Genomic DNA, 21,438 nt, shown 5'->3' with positions numbered 1-21,438 from the left:
AACGACTTGTGTGCTTAGGGTCGTTGTCTTGCTGCATGACCCACCTTCTCTTGAGATTCAGTTCATGGACAGATGTCCTGACATTTTCCTTTAGAATTCACTGGTAGAATTCAGAATTCATTGTTCCATCAATGATGGCAAGCCGTCCTGGCCCAGATGCAGCAAAACAGGCCCAAGCCATGATACTACCACCACCATGTTTCACAGATGGGATAAGGTTCTTATGCTGGAACGCAGTGTTTTCCTTTCTCCAAACATAACGCTAATCATTTAAACCAAAAAGTTCTATTTTGGTCTCATCCGTCCACAAAACATTTTTCCAGTAGCCTTCTGGCTTGTCCATGTGATCTTTAGCAAACTGCAGACGGGCAGCAGTGTTCTTTTTGGAGAGCAGTGGCTTTCTCCTTGCAACTCTGCCATGCACACCATTGTTGTTCAGTGTTCTCCTGATGGTGGACTCATGAACATTAGCCAATGTGAGAGAGGTCTTCAGTTGCTTAGAAGTTACCCTGGGGTCCTTTGTGACCTCGCCGACTATTACACGCCTTGCTCTTGGAGTGATCTTTGTCGGTCGACCACTCCTGGGGAGGGTAACAATGGTCTTGAATTTCCTCCATTTGTACACAATCTGTCTGACTGTGGATTGGTGGAGTCCAAACTCTTTAGAGATGGTTTTGTAACCTTTTCCAACCTGATGAGCATCAACGACGCTTTTTCCGAGGTCCTCAGAAATCTCCTTTGTTCGTGCCATGATACACTTCCACAAACATGTGTTGTGAAGATCAGACTTTGATAGATCCCTGTTCTTTAAATAAAACAGGGTGCCCACTCACACCTGATTGTCATCCCATCCTCAATAAATAAATGAGCAAGTATAATATTTTTGTCTCATTTGTTTAACTGGGTTCTCTTTATCTACTTTTAGGACTTGTGTGAAAATCTGATGATGTTTTCGGTCATATGCAGAAATATAGAAAATTCTAAAGGGTTCACAAACTTTCAAGCACCACTGTACTTTTAGTCTTAAAGTAATTAAAAGGTGACCATCAGCTTTGTGGCAGCCGTGTGCGCGCTCTGTCTGATGTGTGATACCTGTAGTCGAGCTGAAGTACTGCTTGATGGCGATGGTTCCAGAGAGCGCAGAGAGAACAGAGGCCATGCCGAGTTTTAGACCATCATAAGGGGTGCTGAGGGCACTCTCACACAACATCTACACAACAAAGCCTGAATTCAGTTCAACTCAAAAAGACTCTCCACAGCTCATTTAAAAAAAATAAAATCAGAGAAAACACACAGAAAATAGTATTGTTAAAATATTACTTGCTCGATCCTTCACCATCAAATAATATTGTTCGGTCAGTGCTGTGAGCTGAGAAGGTAATTTACTGTACTGTTTATGTTACTGTTGCATCACACAAACACGCAGTGTTCGAGGATATGCACAAGCGACAATCCAGAAGACCTCAGAACACACAAGGCAGCAATCTGGCATCCCTGCATGCGTAGTTTAAAGAAAAAAAAGTGGACTCCAGCCTTGATGGTCCCCACTTCAGTGGAAGTTTAAATGTTCTAACCCCTGGGTGCCCACTACGTCAATCGCGATCGACCGGTTGATCTCGAAGGCAGGGATGGTAGATCTCATGATTGATATGTAAATATTAATATATTTGTTATGAAATTTAAAAAAAAAAAAACGTCGTGGTCATTTTTACATGTAAACAAATTTGCTTTTTCCCTGAAGCGAAATGTCAGCCAAGCGCTGCGTCAAAAAAATTGTTACATTAGGTTACCATGACAATGAAACTGCTGGTTTCAAAGATGCAGCGCCGTGATTTAGGAAACTTCCGAAACCTCGCCTCGGAGCTGGAGATGCAAGGGAGGGCGTTTGCGCAACTTAACAGTGCGCGCTACACTGAGCAGATTGAAATTCTCCAGTCAGAGTTTGAGAAGCGATTTCAAGGCTTTGCTTTGCTCGAGCCACTAGCTACATTCATGTGCCACCCATTCGGGGAAGATACTGAGGTGGATTCCCTCGCCTCAAAAGTTGCGACACTGTTTCAGCTGAACACGTCTGCCGTGCAAGACGAGATGCTGATGCTGCAGTCTGACATCGAGTTGAAGTCCAGGGCGCATGGGCCGTTTTGGAATTTACTCACGGAGGCGAAGTACCCGAACATGCGGCAATGTGCCACCTCCTTAACCGCATTGTTCGGCTCCACTTATTTGTGCGAGTCGGCCTTTTCGCATATGAAGATCATTAAGTCCAAATACCGCTCCGGTATGTCCGACGATCATCTCGAGGCCTGCTTGAGGCTCGCTACCAGCAGCTACTGTCCGGACTATGCAGCCCTCTCTGACTCCCTCCAGTGCCGATCATCATCGGATTAAGATCTGATTTAGGGCCTACATCAGTATCTATGCTATGTATTAAAGTTGTGCTGTTGCTAAATTCCACGGTTAAAAAAAAAAAAAAAAGAAAAGAAAGAAGGAAAAAAATATAAAAGAAGGAAAAATTTTTTATATAAAATTGCTGTAAATGTCAAATCTCTGTCTAGCAGGCTATACAAAAGTCAATTGATGTGAACAAAAATATTTTGGGGTTTACAATGCCTGTCTGGATGCATTTAACTTTTTTTTTCTAAACATGGCCCTTTTTTTTTTTTTTTTTACAGTGGGCAAGTTTCATGTTTACTTATTAGTAGTTTGCGGTTTATAAAAGTTAACAGTGATTTGAACAAAAATACGTTTAGGAGTACAAAGCTTATGCATTTAACATAATTTGAATGTAAATTTCAGTCACCTTTTTGTATGCATGTTTGCATATTATTAAACAAATTGCATATGAATGTTTATAAATCAAAACAAGTGTCATTATTGTTATTATTATTATTATTAGTAGTAGTAGTAGTAGTAGTACGCCTAGTAGTAGTAGTAGTAGCAGTACTAGTAGTCATAGTAGGCCTAGTAGTGGTAACAACCTAGTCCGAGTAGATCATATTAACATGGTCATTTTAAAAGTAGCTCGCGAATCAAAATATTGTGGGCACCCCTGTTCTAACCTGTATGTTCTTTCTGCTCCACATGTGAGGAGCTTTCTTAACCAGGAGTTTCAGGTCCTGAATGGCGAGTTTTTTCACTGCTTTTCTTGGGTCTTCCTTGAGATACTGCAGAAGCAAATCGATCTGCAAAAGAAGTAATAAAGAATAAAAAACAACATGATCAGGAAACCCAATATCAGAAATTAGTATAAATACGCAAGTGATTATGGAAAATCGTGGGCGCTGATTGATCCAGAGATTCGGACTATTTCTCGATAATTGCCTCGAGCGACACGGCAAAACGTCGGCCGATTGCTTTGTCAGCGTAAGCGAGGACGAATTAGAAACAATGAGAGAAAATGCTGTTCCTAAAAGCACTAAAGACGCTACGAAGTTTAGTCGGAAATTATTCAAAGGTAAGGTGGAATCGTGATTTATTTTATCGATTTCAAAACAAAAGTATTCTGTGCGACCCAGCGTAGATAAGTGACAGGTCTCCGCTGTGCTGTTATTATATTTACATGTTGTTTTTAAAGTTTTAAATAAATGATTTTTGTCAATAAATCACCTGTGTATTTATACAACCCCGATTCCAAAAAAGTTGGGACAAAGTACAAATTGTAAATAAAAACAGAATACAATAATTTACAAATCTCAAAAACTGATATTGTATTCACAATAGAACATAGACAACATATCAAATGTCGAAAGTGAGACATTTTGAAATTTCATGCCAAATATTGGCTCATTTGGAATTTCATGACAGCAACACATCTCAAAAAAGTTGGGACAGGGGCAATAAGAGGCTGGAAAAGTTAAAGGTACAAAAAAGGAGCAGCTGGAGGACCAAATTGCAACTCATTAGGTCAATTAGCAATAGGTCATTAACATGACTGGGTATAAAAAGAGCATCTTGGAGTGGCAGCGGCTCTCAGAAGTAAAGATGGGAAGAGGATCACCAATCCCCCTAATTCTGCGCCGACAAATAGTGGAGCAATATCAGAAAGGAGTTCGACAGTGTAAAATTGCAAAGAGTTTGAACATATCATCATCTACAGTGCATAATATCATCAAAAGATTCAGAGAATCTGGAAGAATCTCTGCGCGTAAGGGTCAAGGCCGGAAAACCACACTGGGTGCCCGTGATCTTCGGGCCCTTAGACGGCACTGCATCACATACAGGCATGCTTCTGTATTGGAAATCACAAAATGGACTCAGGAATATTTCCAGAGAACATTATCTGTGAACACAATTCACCGTGCCATCCGCCGTTGCCAGCTAAAACTCTGTAGTTCAAAGAAGAAGCCGTATCTAAACATGATCCAGAAGCGCAGACGTCTTCTCTGGGCCAAGGCTCATTTAAAATGGACTGTGGCAAAGTGGAAAACTGTTCTGTGGTCAGACGAATCAAAATTTGAAGTTCTTTATGGAAATCAGGGACGCCGTGTCATTCGGACTAAAGAGGAGAAGGATGACCCGAGTTGTTATCAGCGCTCAGTTCAGAAGCCTGCATCTCTGATGGTATGGGGTTGCATTAGTGCGTGTGGCATGGGCAGCTTACACATCTGGAAAGACACCATCAATGCTGAAAGGTATATCCAGGTTCTAGAGCAACATATGCTCCCATCCAGACGACGTCTCTTTCAGGGAAGACCTTGCATTTTCCAACATGACAATGCCAAACCACATACTGCATCAATTACAGCATCATGGCTGCGTAGAAGAAGGGTCCGGGTACTGAACTGGCCAGCCTGCAGTCCAGATCTTTCACCCATAGAAAACATTTGGCGCGTCATAAAACGGAAGATACGACGAAAAAGACCTAAGACGGTTGAGCAACTAGAATCCTACATTAGACAAGAATGGGTTAACATTCCTATCCCTAAACTTGAGCAACTTGTCTCCTCAGTCCCCAGACGTTTACAGACTGTTGTAAAGAGAAAAGGGGATGTCTCACAGTGGTAAACATGGCCTTGTCCCAACTTTTTTGAGATGTGTTGTTGTCATGAAATTTAAAATCACCTAATTTTTCTCTTTAAATGATACATTTTCTCAGTTTAAACATTTGATATGTCATCTATGTTCTATTCTGAATAAAATATGGAATTTTGAAACTTCCACATCATTGCATTCCGTTTTTATTTACAGTTTGTACTTTGTCCCAACTTTTTTGGAATCAGGGTTGTACTAAAAACAAACAATTATCTGCCTCAGGCTCAGTGAAAAACGGTGTTGCAGTCGAGTCACTCAAACTCGAGTCCGAGTCCAGTCTGGAGTCCCCAGTGTTCGAGTGCCAATCATTTAAAAAAAATTTTTGAGTCGAGTCCAAGAGCAAGACTCCAACCGCACTGTTTGACGGTGGCGCCATTAACATTAGTTTGTTCCTGAACATGGCGTATGAACAGGTGAATGTGCTTCTCTTTATCAGGGAGTGTGAAGTATTCTGTCAGAGATAGTTGGGAGACGGATGTAAGTGCAGAAGGTGTGTTTATTAATACACGTGAAGACAATCCAGAACGGCAGGCAAAATCGTAAAACAGTGAAACAGGCAATAGGTCGAGTGAAGCACAAACAGGCTGTCGGAGACTCGGCAGAATCAAAAACGAGAAACAGGAACTCTGGGATCAGGAACGCAAACAAGGAAATAAGGCTCGATAATGTATCAGCAACGCAAGTCAATACTTCGCAAAGTATGTTTTCACAGTTTTTATATAGGTGCGCTGATTGCGCCTTAATCCTGTGCAGGTGCGAGTCGTTTACGGCAAGAGTCCACTTGGCACGAGCACTGTCCGGAGTGCGCCCAAGAGTCTATGTGATGCACAAGCCAAGTCGCGCAGATGTGACACTCTTGCACAAAATTAGTATAAAAATTAATGTAGATCTAAATCTCTTATGCCAAATTATTACGGCGTGTTACAAAAAACAAAGAAAAAATCCGAGTCCTCGTCTCCAATTTACGAGTCCGAATGCAGTTAATGCACGAGTCCGAGTCATCAGTGCTCAAGCCCAAGTCAAGTCACGAGTCCTTAAAGCTCAGAGGCAACGGATTTAATTTTATGCACATTTGAAACTTTATATGTTAAAAGACCCTCTGTAATTTTCTTTTGGTCCCAAGAAGTACTGTTAATAAGTAATAATTAAAATAAGTTAGCGCGGATCACGGCGAATTTCTGTTCTGCTATTTTTGTGACCACTCGGCGCGTGACGTCATTCAAGCCAAACAAACCGCTTGAGTTGAGTCCACTTCCGTTTACTTACATTGCCGTTCGGCTTGAGTGCAGACGCGCGTTCAGGAATTTCCAAAGAAAAACCCCCCCATGCCTTATTGTTGTGCAGTGAACTGTAATAACAGGACCGGTTCAGGAAGAAGTTTTTACCTTTTACCGAGAGAGGAGAAGAGGCGGAGCGAGAGGGTTGGCTTTTTCCAAAAAAGGAGAAGAGGCGGAGCGGGAGGGTTGTCTTTTTCCAAAAAAGGAGAACAGGCAGAGCGAGTGGGTTGACTTTTTCCAAAAGAGGAGAAGAAGCAGAGCGAGTGGGTTGGCTTTTTCCGAAAGAGGAGAAGAAGCAGAGCGAGAGGGTTGGCTTTTTCCGAAAGAGGAGAAGAAGCGGAGCGAGTGGGTTGGCTTTTTCCGAAAGAGGAGAAGAAGCAGAGCGAGTGGGTTGGCTTTTTCCGAAAGAGGAGAAGAAGCAGAGCGAGTGGGTTGGCTTTTTCCGAAAGAGGAGAAGAAGCGGAGCGAGAGGGTTGGCTTTTTCCGAAAGAGGAGAAGAAGCGGAGCGAGAGGGTTGGCTTTTTCCGAAAGAGGAGAAGAAGCGGAGCGAGAGGGTTGGCTTTTTCCGAAAGAGGAGAAGAGGCGGAGCAAGTGGGTTGGCTTCTTCTGAAAGATGAGAAGAGGCAGAGCGAGAGGGTTGTTTTTTTTTTTCCGAAAAAGGAGAAGGAGGTGGAGCGAGAGGGTTGGCTTTTTCCGAAAAAGGAGAAGAGGCGGAGCGAGTGGGTTGGCTTTTTCCAAAAAAGGAGAAGAGGCGGAGCAAGTGGGTTGGCTTCTTCCAAAAGATGAGAAGAGGCAGAGCGAGAGGGTTGGGGTTTTTTCCGAAAAAGGAGAAGAGGCGGAGCGAGTGGGTTGGCTTTTTCCGAAAGAGGAGACGAGGCGGAGCGAGTGGGTTGGCTTTTTCCGAAAGAGGAGACGAGGCGGAGAGAGTGGGTTGGCTTTTTCCGAAAGAGGAGACGAGGCGGAGCGAGTGGGTTGGCTTTTTCCGAAAAAGAAGAAGAGGCGGAGCGAGTGGGTTGGCTTTTTCCAAAAAAGGAGAAGAGGTGGAGCAAGTGGGTTGGCTTCTTCCAAAAGATGAGAAGAGGCAGAGCAAGTGGGTTGGCTTCTTCCAAAAGATGAGAAGAGGCAGAGCGAGAGGGTTGTTTTTTTTTCCGAAAAAGGAGAAGAGGCGGAGCGAGTGGGTTGGCTTTTTCCGAAAGAGGAGACGAGGCGGAGCGAGTGGGTTGGCTTTTTCCGAAAGAGGAGACGAGGCGGAGAGAGTGGGTTGGCTTTTTCCGAAAGAGGAGACGAGGCGGAGCGAGTGGGTTGGCTTTTTCCAAAAAAGGAGAAGAGGCGGAGCGAGTGGGTTGGCTTTTTCTGAAAGAGGAGATGAGGCGGAGAGAGTGGATTGTGCGCGTGAAACAAAATCAAGGAGTCAAAGAAGAAACGGCGCAGCAACGCTCAAGCAAAAAGGAGAAGATTGGAGGTAAACATTTTTACTTTTGCTTGCAATTGACAAGTCAAGAATCCTGAGGGATCCTGTACAATCACTGTGGAAATGAGACAAAGGGATATTTCCTCGCTGAGAGTCGGCTATAAATAGTATAATGCCGCGGATGGCAGGCTAATGTGGCCTACCGGCGCACTGTCCAGTAATCGTTCCCTATATCCACGAGGGAGGGCGGTTTAATTATTCTTCAAAAGGGCTCTTATTCAGTATTACGACAAAAGTAGGAATTTATCATAAATACCAGGATAAATCGTTTGGGTGCGAGTCTTATTGAGGTCCGGCGTCGCCGCGATCAGAATCGGCCGAGTCGCTGTCCGATTCCGAGGCCGCACGGTCAAACCAGTGAGCCACATTGCCATAGGTTCATACATATACGGTTTCACCTCTCGATATTCAATTTGGAGAGTTCCTACTTCAAAATCGCTATCGCTTTCAGACATTTTACACAACCTCTCACGACCAAAGTCCGTACACGTGTGCTCAGTTCGAAGGAAACACAGAGCTGCTCCCGGTCTGTTTGGCTTAAATGACGTCACGACGACGGTCCCCTGGCGGTGAAAGTGCGCATAAGTGAGTTGTAAACAAACCTTCGTAAATTGGGCAAAACAGTATATTTTAACCGTTTTATTCAATTTTAGGGTGAAAATTAGACACTAGGAAAGTTGAATTCGCTTTTTGGGTCGTTCTTCTCGACAATAAAGTTGATATTCTGCGTTTCACCTCCGACCGTTGCCTATGACCTTTAAAATTAGGGCACGAGTCCGGGACTCGAGTACTACAAGCCTGGTGAATAATAACCTCGACTTCGTCTTTGGTGAATACAGAGATGCCTACCCCAAATGTTGAATTTCAGTATTCTTGAAAACATTTTTCAGTATTTTGGAATCACTTTCAGTAACATTAATTTATGCGCATTTCCATTATAAAGAGGTGTATATACCAATATGTTTAACATTTAAATTATTAAAAAGAACTGTTTTGTGTGAATTGAATAAACAAAACGCGAGCAGCCATCTCAACTGAATTTCCACTCAACAAATTTCTAGAGCGTACAATATATTACATTTTTCTAAATACAATAGTGTTCCCTGTTTGCAGACATTACGGTTGACTACCAATCATTGGTACTGAATGTAACTCCTCAAAAGTATTATATTATATTGCCTGGCAAAATGTTCTACCTGTTAACGGATTCTAATAAAATTAAAAAAATTTCTTATTTCATGCCAAAGAGAGTCCGACATTGTTATCTTAATGTCCCAATATATAAATACTTCAGCATAATGCTTCAGAAGAGACATTGAATAAAATGACATTTATAACTGTATTTAAAACAGTGGAATGATCAATTTTTTGCCACAATCCCAACATCACTAATCATAAAATTCTGTTTTTGATCATACTACATGTACATTTGCACTTGCAACACTGAAAAGACTTTGAATTAAAGAAGTCCAGCCAGTGTTTGATATTTCAGTGAATAAAAATCAGACATGTAAAAAGAAACTGAATAAGTTTAACTCACACTTCATGGCACTAATTGGCAAGTTCAACTCCAAGCACAGGTCAACCATCACGGCTTCAGCACGGGTCACGTTCCGTGTCTTTTCATCCACAGATTTCGTAAAAAACTGCTGGATACCCCCAGATTTACTTTCTGCCTGACTCGCCATTTCAGCATACTCCATATGTTTTTTGGAGTTGACATGCCGCGTGCAGTCATCGCGACCACCACGAGTGATGTTAATGTCAGTTCTGCACAGTTTGCAGTGTGCGTATCCATTACCCTTTTGACTGGGTGTAATGCACGGCCATTCTACCGTATCGAAAATGGCGTGAACAAATGTGCGGAATCTGCGCATGTCACACGCAGCATGTGTGGTTGTCGTAAAAATAAATAGCCGTGAATTGCGCATGGATTGAAAAAGTCGCTTGGACATTTAAAAACAACTCACTGGAATTTTTTAAGACTTTATAATAGTGCTGTCAAAAATGTCGCGTTATTAACGCGTTACCTTGACTCAATTTTAACGGCGATAATTTTTTTATCGCGAGATTAACGCTCTGTGACATGATGCCACGCCCCGCACAGCCAGAGTCCTCTGCCCTCCCCCGAAGAGCCACGGTGCTCGGCTTAGGTTTCGTTTTCCCATCGGCGGCTCCAGCCCCACTTTGCAGTGGCTGTGACAAGATGTGTTATGCTCTGCAATAAAAAAAAAAAAAACATTGGTATAACCAGTGTTCGAACTATGCCGATATTTTCGGGGGGTCCCTTTTTTCCCTTGGGGGGGTGCTTGCGCTTGTCTCAGAGCGCGGCTCTCCATCACGCGCTCACTTCAGATATGCAAATGCTTCCCGTTACACACGATTGCTATGTCAATAAACATCATTTTGCCAATATTTTAGAGACCCCCCAACATTTCCCAAATCATGTTTTCAAGGGATCTCATGTCTGTTTCAGGGGATCTCGGATCCCCCGAGTACCCCCGTAGTTCGAACGGTGAGCAAGCCCATTCACTTTATGCTGATAAGAGAATTACAATGGTTTTTCATGTGACAAAAATGTGCGATTAAATTGCGATTAATCGCGAGTTAACTATGACAGTCGCGACATTAATCGCGATTAAATATTTTAATCGCTTGACAGCACTACTTTATAATAATTCCGTACAGAATAACACTGTTTGCCGTAACATCGTATTTACGTAACTTTTCCGTACAAAATACGGCCAATCCGTACTAGTAGGCATCTCTGTGAATAACTGTTAAATAATCAAAGCTGGGGGTGGGGTTGATTCAGCCTGACGTGAACACAGTCTTTGTTAAATCGCAAACCTTTTTGCCCACCATACAAGATTGTGCAGGTTTTCTGTTATTATAGACACAATGGCATATTACACATTGCATATTACTCTGATGTACCTTGTACCCAGAGCTAACGAACACAAAACTTCTGACCAATGAGAATCCGGCAGTGCTGAGGTAATCCACCAGACCTTTTTCTTTTCCCATCAGTCTCTTCGGCAGTCCAGGATTTTTGATGATGACTCCGTTTTTCCTCTGACTTCATTTTTGGCGGGCGCGTTTGTGGGCTGCAAGGCCGGGTCAGATCGACAGCATCGTCTGCAACGGTTGCATCTGTATACTGACCATTCCGGCGTGGAACGTCTACGTTCATGGGCTTTAAAATAATCTATCTGCTGTTTTTCTGAGATGGATTTCTCCTTCACGTGACTCTCCAGGAAAGACGGCGTTCGGTAAACGTTGGTTTTACACGGCCGATCCATCGTAGCTGTGATCAGAGATTCTGCACTAACTGTCCCAGCATGTTTGAGCACTTCCACATCTGGTATCTTCTCTTCTGATTTTACGTGTCGTATTTGCTGCAGGTGCCAAAGTTGTGTCCTGGTTAACTTTTTGAAGGGCCTGCGGTCACTGTTTCTGTTGAGTAAAGCAGAGATGGCAGAACAACTGCATTGTACACTTGGATCTTGTTTGCCATTTTAATGTCACGACAGGACCAGAGTCGTTTTTTTGCAACGCACCCAAGGCTTTTGCTGCTGAATGGATTTTCCTCTCACCTTCGAGATCTGACGAGTTGGTGTTTGTGACCGCACTCCAAGTACGGAAGAGAATCGGTGCTTCTCACTGCGACACCACTGACCACAGAGGTGGACAGCAACTAAGTACATTTACCTGAGTTCTGTACTTAAGTACACTTTGAGTATCTGTACTTTACTGGAGTATTAATTTTTTTGGAAACTTCTGACTTCAGGCCATTATTAAAAAATGTTCTGTTTCCAGTCCACCGGCCGGGTGAGTGTCGTTTGTGCGGTTGAAATTTTTTTTTTTAACACTGGTTTTTCTACTTTTTTTTTCAGGTTCGTAAATCTAAAATCGAACTTGACATTTCCACATTCCCGGGGGGGGGGAGGGAGTAAACACAAAATAAACTCCTGTGCACGCAGTTCCCAGGATTAAATGTATTTTCCACAGACCATTTGTTCATTCACTTTACTCAAATACAAAGTAAAATGGCAGTAAATCTTCTTTCTTTTCTTGCGTATTGCATCATGAGGCGTTCCTGGCTTGTAAATCTCTTATTTTCGGTGCATGACACATTCACGCAGCTGAGCATGCTATGAATTAACAACGACAACGGTCTGCAGTGGGGCGACACAATTACACACTCAGCCAACATTTCTCCATTTGTGTATGAAAATACACTCCAACCACTCAGTTTGGGTTCATTTACAACCAACGGTGTCTTTTGATGCCAGCACGTAATTGAACGAGAGAAGACTGGTTTACCGGAGACAAAATAAGCGTCATCTCTGCTTCTGTTCCCTCCGACACACTACTGCCTCCGCCGAGTGCGGCACAAACTGAATCAGCTCTGCGCATGCGCCGTGCGGCACAAAAAAATGTCCGCCACCATGAAGGAAGGAGATCCGGAGTTTTCAAACATTTGCCTAAGTGTGAAATCGCAAAATGGTATTCTAGCGAACAACAAAATAGTAAAGATTCAGAAAAACAAATCATTCAGTGATCATTTTAATAGTGTAATTTCATCCGAACTCGGCCTAACGCTCGATTTAGAACTACAAAAAGTCCGTGTGTCGGACATTTTAAGTACCTTTGTAAAAGTTTTGCAAATGTTGCAGTCAGCATTTAAAATGCTAACTTAAAATTTTTGTACAAGTTTCAGTTGATTAAACCGTCATATTTTATTAAATGTGTCTGCTTTTGTAATAAAAAAGTACTGAAAGAAAAAGCAAACACAGCATTGCGATTTCTTATCCATCCATATATATAAAAAAAAAAAATCCCTCCCTCCCGACTGAAAATGTTTTTGTTCACCCGGTGGACAGGAAACGGATTTTTTTTTAAGGATGGCCTCACTACATTTGAAAGACAAATATCGTACTTTTCACTCCACTACATTTCTATCAAGGTCCTCGTTACGCGGAAGCAGATTTGAAAGTGGATGTTTTTTGTTTTCTTTTCTAAAGCGTGATTGGATTTTCCGCAGGTGACGCTGAGACAGCCGATCAGTAATCACTAGGGTCACGTCACGTCCACAGACTGTATAAAATCAAGTTCGGTGATTTCTCAGCAGCGTTATTTAACACGATGAGTTGATGGCAGAACGGAAGGAGGCGGTTCTTCTGGCGAATGCACGCCCCCATGGCCCATGAACCCATGTTTCAGTTTTCTGAAAGGATTAAAGATTCGTTTCGTTTTAAATCTTTGCTTTGTTTGCCGAAAACGAACCACATCACGGCCGACAAAAACTCAGCGTCCGACCTGCGGAAGCATATTGAGGTATATAAACCTCACAACCTGTGTTTTCTTTCCCCCACCCCAAATCTGTCCCTCTGAGTTACATGGAGTCAACAGGAAATCTTTTGGTGGAGACCTCGACTGGCTATCGTAGCCTGCAGGGAATCGGCCGTCAGACTTTCTGTCGCATGTCCCAGACCCGGTGAAATGTAACTGAATTGTCTTGGCCAGGCCTAAGGGTCCCATCTGCATCTCATCATTGCTGAGGAGTGTGCTCCCATCACCCAATCAGGCATCCAGCCAGAGCAGGTCATGATATTTTTTACCATATTAACATGCCATTGTGTGTTATGCCTGATGTAAAGACTCTCGTCTCTGCGAGCCTACCACACAGATTTAATACTTGTCATTTTTAGGGCATACCTAACAACATCCGTTTTTCTCTCTCTCTTCCCCCCCCCCCAATCTGTCCCTCTGAGTTACATGTTGGTCCTGGGATTGAGATGCTGGCCTCTTCTGCCCCTCGGACCTGCTTGATCCATCCTGGTGCCCTGTGTCTGGCCGGAGTTTTATCGCATCGCTCCTGTGAAGGACGGCTCCATGAGGACAGTTGAGGGTTACACCTGGAGGACGCTCTGGACTCTTACAGTAATGCTTTTATGGCTGAGGACTACAGTTGTCTTGCTAACTTTAGGACTGCAGTTATCATGAACAGTTTTGCACTCAAGTTTCCATCAATGAAGAGTTTATAACATCAACGAAACCGTCATGTTAAAACTGTTAATATTATAGTCAGGCTGTCTGTTGTTGCCCAAATGAGGATGGGTTCTCTTTTGAGTCTGGTTCCTCTTGAGGTTTCTTCCTCATGTCGTCTGAGGGAGTTTTTCCTTGCCACCGTCGCCACAGGCTTGCTCATTGGGGATAGATTAGGGATCAAATTAGCTCATGTTTTAAAGGAACAGTCCACCGTATTTCCATAATGAAATATGCTCTTACCTGAATTGAGACGAGCTGCTCCGTACCTATCCGAGCTTTGCGCGACCTCCCAGTTAGTCAGACGCAGTCAGACGCGCTGTCACTCCTGTTAGCAATGTAGCTAGGCTCAGTATGGCCAATGGTATTTTTTGGGGCTGTAGTTCGATGTGACCAAACTCTTCCGCGTTTTTCCTGTTTACATAGGTTTATATGACCAGTGATATGAAACAAGTTCAGTTACACAAATTGAAACGTAGCGATTTTCTATGCTATGGAAAGTCCGCACTATAATGACAGGCGTACTAACACCTTCTGCGTGCTTCGGCAGCGCACTGATACGGAGCTCAGATATCAATGCGCTGCCGAAGCGCGCAGAAGGTGTTAGTACGCCTGTCATTATAGTGCGGACTTTCCATAGCATAGAAAATCGCTACGTTTCAATTTGTGTAACTGAACTTGTTTCATATCACTGGTCATATAAACCTATGTAAACAGGAAAAACGCGGAAGAGTTTGGTCACATCGAACTACAGCCCCAAAAAATACCGTTGGCCATACTGAGCCTAGCTACATTGCTAACAGGAGTGACAGCGCGTCTGACTGCGTCTGACTGACTGGGAAGTCGCGCAAAGCTCGGATAGGTACGGAGCAGCTCGTCTCAATTCAGATAAGAGCATATTTCATTATGGAAGTACGGTGGACTGTTCCTTTAAGTCGTTCAAATTCTGTAAAGCTGCTTTGCGACAATGTTTATTGTTAAAAGCGCTATACAAATAAACTTGACTTGACGATATAAACGTTTTATTCCAAGAGGAAGCTTGCAACGAAGTAGTCTGTGCTTTTAGAGCTAGCGATAACGTTGCAAACGTAGCTATGCAGTCTGGGTAGTCACATGACTTTCTATGGATTTGCCCGCCAAGTTGCCGTAGCCTTGTCCGCGGCTAACGTTAACACATAGCTAGTTAACTTGGACACTGTTAGTTAGTTAGCGTGTAAAAACGGAGTTACGCTAACACGAATAACGTTAACTTATCTGACGTCCTTTCAGAAATATGTTTTAGCATAATCTTGCCAATGTAGAAATTGTTCTTTTCTAGTAGCGTTAGCTACCCAATATGATTTCGAATTTGGAAAGTGTTTGCTAGCATGTCAGGTGGAGCTTGACTGACTAGCTAGCTTAACGTTAAACCACCATGATGGCACAGCATGTGGTCACTTTGGTAACGGCATTAGGTTTTGTAAGCGTTGTGGCAATAATACAACAATGCGTTGACAGAAAATGTACTTTTAATTCTTAAGTATTTTTAAAAGCAAGTACGTCAGTAAAAATTTGTATCGGAGTCACATTTGACCAGTGAGAGCTGTACTTTGACTTAAGTAATGAAGTTGGGTACTTTGTCCACGTCTGATTGATCAGTATGTCAGGTGGATCGGGCCCCCTGGGGCAGTACGTAGGAAGAGGCTGGAACAGAAGTTCTGTTTCACCATGTCTATACTGCTTCTAAACTATGCCCCAAATCCAGCAGTGTAGAATTGTGTATTAGTCTGGAGTGCAGTAAGAAAGGAGGTTTAAACACACCTGTTTGGGGATGTGGATGAGAGCAGAGAGGGAAAGCTGCGTGAAGGTGTGGAGTGTGACGATCACCATGGGCGTGGACGGATACGAGGATACGAGCTCCTGCAGCAGCTCCCTGCTCCGGGAGGCTAAAGCTGCATCGTGGTGCATGTACTGAACCATGGGGATCAGCTTCAGCTTCAGTTCCACTGGAGTTGCCAGGCCTGACCAAAACACATATTACAGGTGATTTCTGAAATCAAGCGAATCTGGATTTACCGAGCTGAACTTGGTTGACATTTTTAAAGTGCATATTCTGGACCAATTTCTTTTTTTTTTTTTAAATATGAAAGTATGTCCCTTTACACACTCATCCAGAAGGGTAATTTTGCACAAGGCCATCTGTCTACAGCAGAAAAAATAAAATAACAAAACACGTCTGGAAAAATCCCAAGGGAGTCTGGAGCCAGATTCGTGACGTTACCTGCGGAAGCGCCAGCAGGCCGCGCGAGCTTTGCACGGTTTCAGTGCACAGCCTGTGTAGACCAAGCGCTCCCATTTCTCTCTCATTGTCCGGTCTTTTGGGAAACGATGAGTAGAGCAATTCCAGCGTTATGGATGTGACACTTGAACTCAAAATGGCAACAAATGACCCAGTGCATGTTTTATTGTCTCCCAGTATTTAAACAGGTGTTGCATATTTTAAGGCTGTACCATACTGGAGAAGTGATAGAACAAGAACAATTCCCATAGTACATCTAGGGCATGCCAGAAAATGCCAATAAAAGATGCGTTATGGATGTGACAGAAAAAGTATCACTTTTCTTGGGTGACTGTACATTTTTATCAAACTCTGTGAAATCGTAAACCTAATGTCGAAATGGAGATATCCGTTTGATAGAGGGGTCCAAGGTGAATATTAAAAAATCTTTGTTTAAAATATTTTGTATTTCATGCAGAGTTTCGGAAGGAAAAGTCAGCGTTATGGATGTGACGAAATTCCGTTATGGATGTGACGCGTCTGAAATAGACATGGCGTATGTTTAGAAAATCAGCAATTTAACCACCATAACCCTTTGAAAAACTCTCTAAATATCAGCTAAAACTATCAAAGTTCTTAAATAATATTTAGGATGGCTATTGTTTTGCTGTTTTGTGGATTTTAGCATACATTTCTGTGGCTTGTGGCAATAATATAGAATTGTACATGATCAAAGTTGATTTTAGCTTGGGTTTTACATTATAAGAAAGAAAGACTGACAGTGACATATTAGGTTGGTTACAAATTGGTTCAGCTTGTTCACATCTGTAAAATACAGGCCTAGGTGATCTCTCTGGGAGTGGTTTTGATGGATTACATGTTGCTTTATTTTTGCATGGTGAGGTTGACATTTACATGGAATTGCCCAGTACTAATCCCATCAAGATTGGTGTTGCTACACCCTCCTACGATACATCTGTTAACCATTTTAATAATTACGCGATAACGTTGAAGAAATTTGCAGAAAACCACCAGGTCGTTTTCTCATAAACAAACCAGCGCTGACGTAGGATTCAGAAGGAGGCGTCCCGCACGCGACGTCACGAAAATCAATGTTTGCCGGGAAATCCAAATGCCAAGTCTTTTCAGAGGCGGACCAATTCGCCTCAAATGGCTTGATTTCAACTGAATATTTCTGGTCTTGCGCAAGGTAAAAAAAGAATTGCACAAAATGTGACAGATATTTGACCAAAGTTGAATATAAAACAGGATAATTACATTGATCTTGCTCCTGAATTTACCCAAGATGTGCCCTTTAAAAGGGATTTTTTTTTCAGGGTTCATAAAAGAATGAGAATACTTCCATAACCACTCTCTATCCACCTTTCCCGTCGTTTCTCACTCCCCCCACCCCCATTATATCTTCTATCCTCTTATCCTTGACTTGCAAGCGATGTCGAAGCAAAATAGAAACCCGGATGTCGACCACGTTGGTGGATATACAGCAGGGGTGGGCAATTATTTTTTCCATGGGGCCACATGAGAAACAGAAAATTTTGTGGAGGGCCGGACCAAAAGGCTGAACTAAATTCTGCATAATATTAATTGTATTTCTTTATATAAAGCAATAAATAACATTGTTTTTACAAGCTGCTAAGACTGGTAAGAGTATGGAAAAAACGAAGTTGCCTTACAAAAAATGTCATTTATTCAATCAAATTTCCCAAAACAATGGTTAACAAAATTTGAACGTTTGTGCCATTTTTTTTCAGTCACATTCACCCCAAAACACAATAAAGACATCACAATATTGTCTTTCTACTCCAAATATCAAGCAAGATACATCATATTATAATAATGATGCCCACATTTGTAGTCTAATCACCTCCAGGGTTTTTTCTAGAAAAATTTAGTATGAGGGCGCTCTCCATGGCGAGGGAGCGAAGCGGGGGGGATGGTGCCGGTTGTCCCCCCCGCCGTGCAAAGCCTTTGAAAAATGCTCCAATGGGACATTCTGAGGCTATCGGAGAGGGAAATTGTAACAAATTGTCTGTCAACATTGAAAAAGAAAGAAGGAATCTTCTTCTGCCCCGGACAGTCTTTGGCTTTCTTCCGTTTCGTGCCGCGGGATGACAGCTTTAAATGCCCAAGTGTCAACAAAAACAACTTGCGAACTACTTCTGTCAAAAGCTCCCGCGCCGGTGGGTGAAAGGTCATTCAGTCTCGAGAAATCTCGCTCTACAAGTCAGCTGACCTTGTATGTAACCCATGTCAAATCTCGCGAGAGCAGCCGCAACAAGTAAACAACGTGACGCCTCAGTCTGGAAAACGCCAATTCGGATTGTTTTTGCACCGTCTGGCGGTGTATCTACTATGATTGGAATATTTTTGGAGCAATTATAACGTATCTGATGATCAGACACATTGTCACGTAGTGCTGCTGGGATGTTTTCACGGAGTCGGTAAGGGGGCGCACGCCGAGAGTAAGAGGGCGCAGCGCCCCTGTTCCCCCGTTTAGACGAAAGCCTGACCTCATTGGGTGTTTTTCAGTTTTTTATTTGTTCAGTGAGAGAAATCTCGTCTCTGTTGGTCTTTAACGAGTGCATCAGAGTCAGGTTGAATGTCTGAGGTGGAGATGCAACGCACAGCTGACAGATGATCATCAGTCGATTCGGTGTAGGAATCAGATCTACAGATCGTGACGTCACACTATGTGATTGGCTGGACCGTTTGAAGGATGACGTGCAAGTTTGTGGTTGGTCTGGACAAATTACGGAAGTAGTTACCGCGGGATTAGGTTTCGTGGAATTTCATGTCGCGCGCATTGCGTTTTTGTTGAACACAACTTCAAAATAAAAGCAATGCACATTCAGTCCATGCATGAGGTAAAATTAGAAAATACGTTTATTTTGTAATTTCTAATTAACCTTACGCGGGCCGGTCAGAATGAACCAAAGGGCCGTAAAATGCCCAGGTCTGATATACAGTATGCCACGAACAAAGATATGCCGTATCTTTGTGCTGTATATGGTTGTGGTCATAACCGTGCTCGCGACCATGGCACGTTCTGATTTTTTAGAATTCCGTCCGTGATTCGGAAACTCTGAGGCTTAGTACGGAGATGAGACAAGCGCGGCTGAACAACATCGGCAGGGCTGATCTAACAGAGGCTAAAACCAAAACAGCTCGTGTTTGCGGTGATCGTTTTATCTCGGGTGAGATTCAAAAGCTCTCTCGATAATCTCATGGAAGAATTTTATTTCGTGTTGCTAGAATTTTGCTATAAAATGAGCGTTCTCTCTTGTCGCGGTTCACTCGGTCGTTGTTATAATTCTAACACGTGTATTACCGTTTCGCTTGTAGGAGCGCCAGCAAAATTACACGATAGAAACGATCCAAAATGTTTCGTCCAAGGCCGGACTTGATTCTTCGGCAGCCGAACCAGATAGAACGTGATATCTGGTACTCGATGGTTGGTATAAGTGTCTTATCTTCAGAAAAGTCTGACTTTTTTAGATAATACGGGTCAAAACCCACACACATCGATCTTCTCTTTGTATCGAATCTTCACTCGATTGTTAAATCGTGGCAACGGTGAGAAAATTCAGCATTGTTTACAGACACGCTTTCAGCGGCTGCCGTCCGAGTTGCTTTGTATATCCACCATCATGGCGGACGCTCATGACGTAGCACGTTTTGATCACGTGGCTGCAAGTCATCTATAACTCTCTACCCAGAATTACGCTTGGAAGACTAACCCTACTGTCCTTGCTGGGAATCAAACTCAGGACCTTTGCTTTGAAATGCACCACTTTACTACTGCTACACCACAGAGGATTCAGTTACAACAAAGAAATTAAACATTCCACTCGATCACCCAACCCTAAACATGAAAGGCTTCCGGATTTACACGGAAATTTGACAAAACTCTTGAGAATCTCCGGTTTTCCGAATGGAGAAATGTATTTTTTGGATTTTTCGCGTTCCTAGACGCGGCGTAATATTTCGCATCGTCCTTGCATGGGCGCGGTCCTTAAATAGCCCAAACACAGTTCATTGTTTAAAGACAGGTGTTCTTTGTTAACGGCGCGCGTGTCGGAGGCCCAAGGCGCGCCTTCAGGTGCACGAGCTAAGGCGTGCAGGACTGACACCGTTCTGCGCAAGCGCAACACAATCGCACTAGAAAGCGTGTTCAAGCTGCCAGTGTACGGTAGCTGCAGTCTTTTTAGTTGCGAATTACAAGTATTTCCTCGTGTTAATAATTCGCCATGTCAAAACAAGCAAAACTTTCCTCCTCCTTTCGATGTGAAGAGAGGTACGCAATTTATTATATATTTTTTTTCCATCAAAGTTGCATTTTGTGGTTTCGAAGCTAAGTTTTAGCGCCGTTTCTGAGGCCAAGTTTACATTAGACCGTATCTGTCTCGTTTTCTTCGCGGATGCACTGTCCGTTTACATTAAACCGCCGGGAAACGCCGGGAAACGGGAATCCGCCAGGGTCCACGTATTCAATCTAGTTTGTGTCTGGTCCGGTGCTGTGTAAACATTGAGAATACGCGGATACACTGTGCTGAGCTCTAGCTGGCGTCGTCATTGGACAACGTCACTGTGACATCCACCTTCCTGATTCGCTGGCGTTGGTCATGTGACGCGACTGCTGAAAAACGGCGCGGACTTCCACCTTGTATCACCTTTCATTAAAGAGTATAAAAGTATGAAAATACTGCAAATACTGATGCAAATACTGCCCATTGTGTAGTTATGATTGTCTTTAGGCTTGCCATCCTTCCACTTGCAAGTGGTAAGTGATATGCGCTGAGATCACACACACAGCGGCTCAGTCCCGAATCACTGCTCGTGCGCTTCACTCGCGCACTCTGTGACCTGCGCAGGGCCGGAGTGCGCACCCTCCAGAGGGCACTCGCTGTTCAGGGCGGAGTGATTTGGAGCGCAGGATGCCTGCGGAGCCGAGCGTATCCGTGTATTGGTGTTGCTGTGTGCACGCGAATCGTGTATTGGTGTTGCTGTGTGCACGCGAATCGCTTTAAAAACGTTAATCTGATGATCCGCTGATACGGTCTAATGTAAACCCCACCTAAAACACAACATCAAGAAAACGTGGAAGAAACAGCAATAATGGAAGAGCCGGTTCCTAAGCTGCCTAAAACTAGCAATGGGAATTATTTTTTTGTTACATACTGTAATGCACTCAGGCTGCCAGTCAGTGTGTGACCCCCCCCCAAAAAAAATCCTAGCTACGCCCCTGATTTATATGAGAAATTTGGTATTCATTGGTGTGTTTAAATTTACAGAGATGAGTAGCATGCTATAGATGCACAATGGTGTAACAT

General features: G+C 43.2%; 1 protein-coding gene across 1 annotated transcript in view; it reads right to left on the bottom strand.

Annotated features, from left to right (window-relative positions):
• ints7 (integrator complex subunit 7) overlaps nt 1-21,438 on the bottom strand; it is a 123,834-nt gene that overhangs the window by 86,255 nt on the left and 16,141 nt on the right. The window contains exons 6-8 of the mRNA XM_060917893.1: nt 15,631-15,830; nt 3,060-3,182; nt 1,093-1,210 (exon numbers count right to left, since the gene is read on the bottom strand). Coding sequence (XP_060773876.1) covers nt 1,093-1,210; nt 3,060-3,182; nt 15,631-15,830 — 441 coding nt within the window. The remainder of the gene's footprint in view (nt 1-1,092; nt 1,211-3,059; nt 3,183-15,630; nt 15,831-21,438) is intronic.

This window comes from Neoarius graeffei, chromosome 3 (genome assembly GCF_027579695.1).
Source record: "Neoarius graeffei isolate fNeoGra1 chromosome 3, fNeoGra1.pri, whole genome shotgun sequence".
NCBI classification, from domain to species: domain Eukaryota; kingdom Metazoa; phylum Chordata; class Actinopteri; order Siluriformes; family Ariidae; genus Neoarius; species Neoarius graeffei.
The sequence above is the reverse complement of the archived record's forward strand: the minus strand, read 5'-3'. Positions and strand labels throughout refer to the sequence as shown.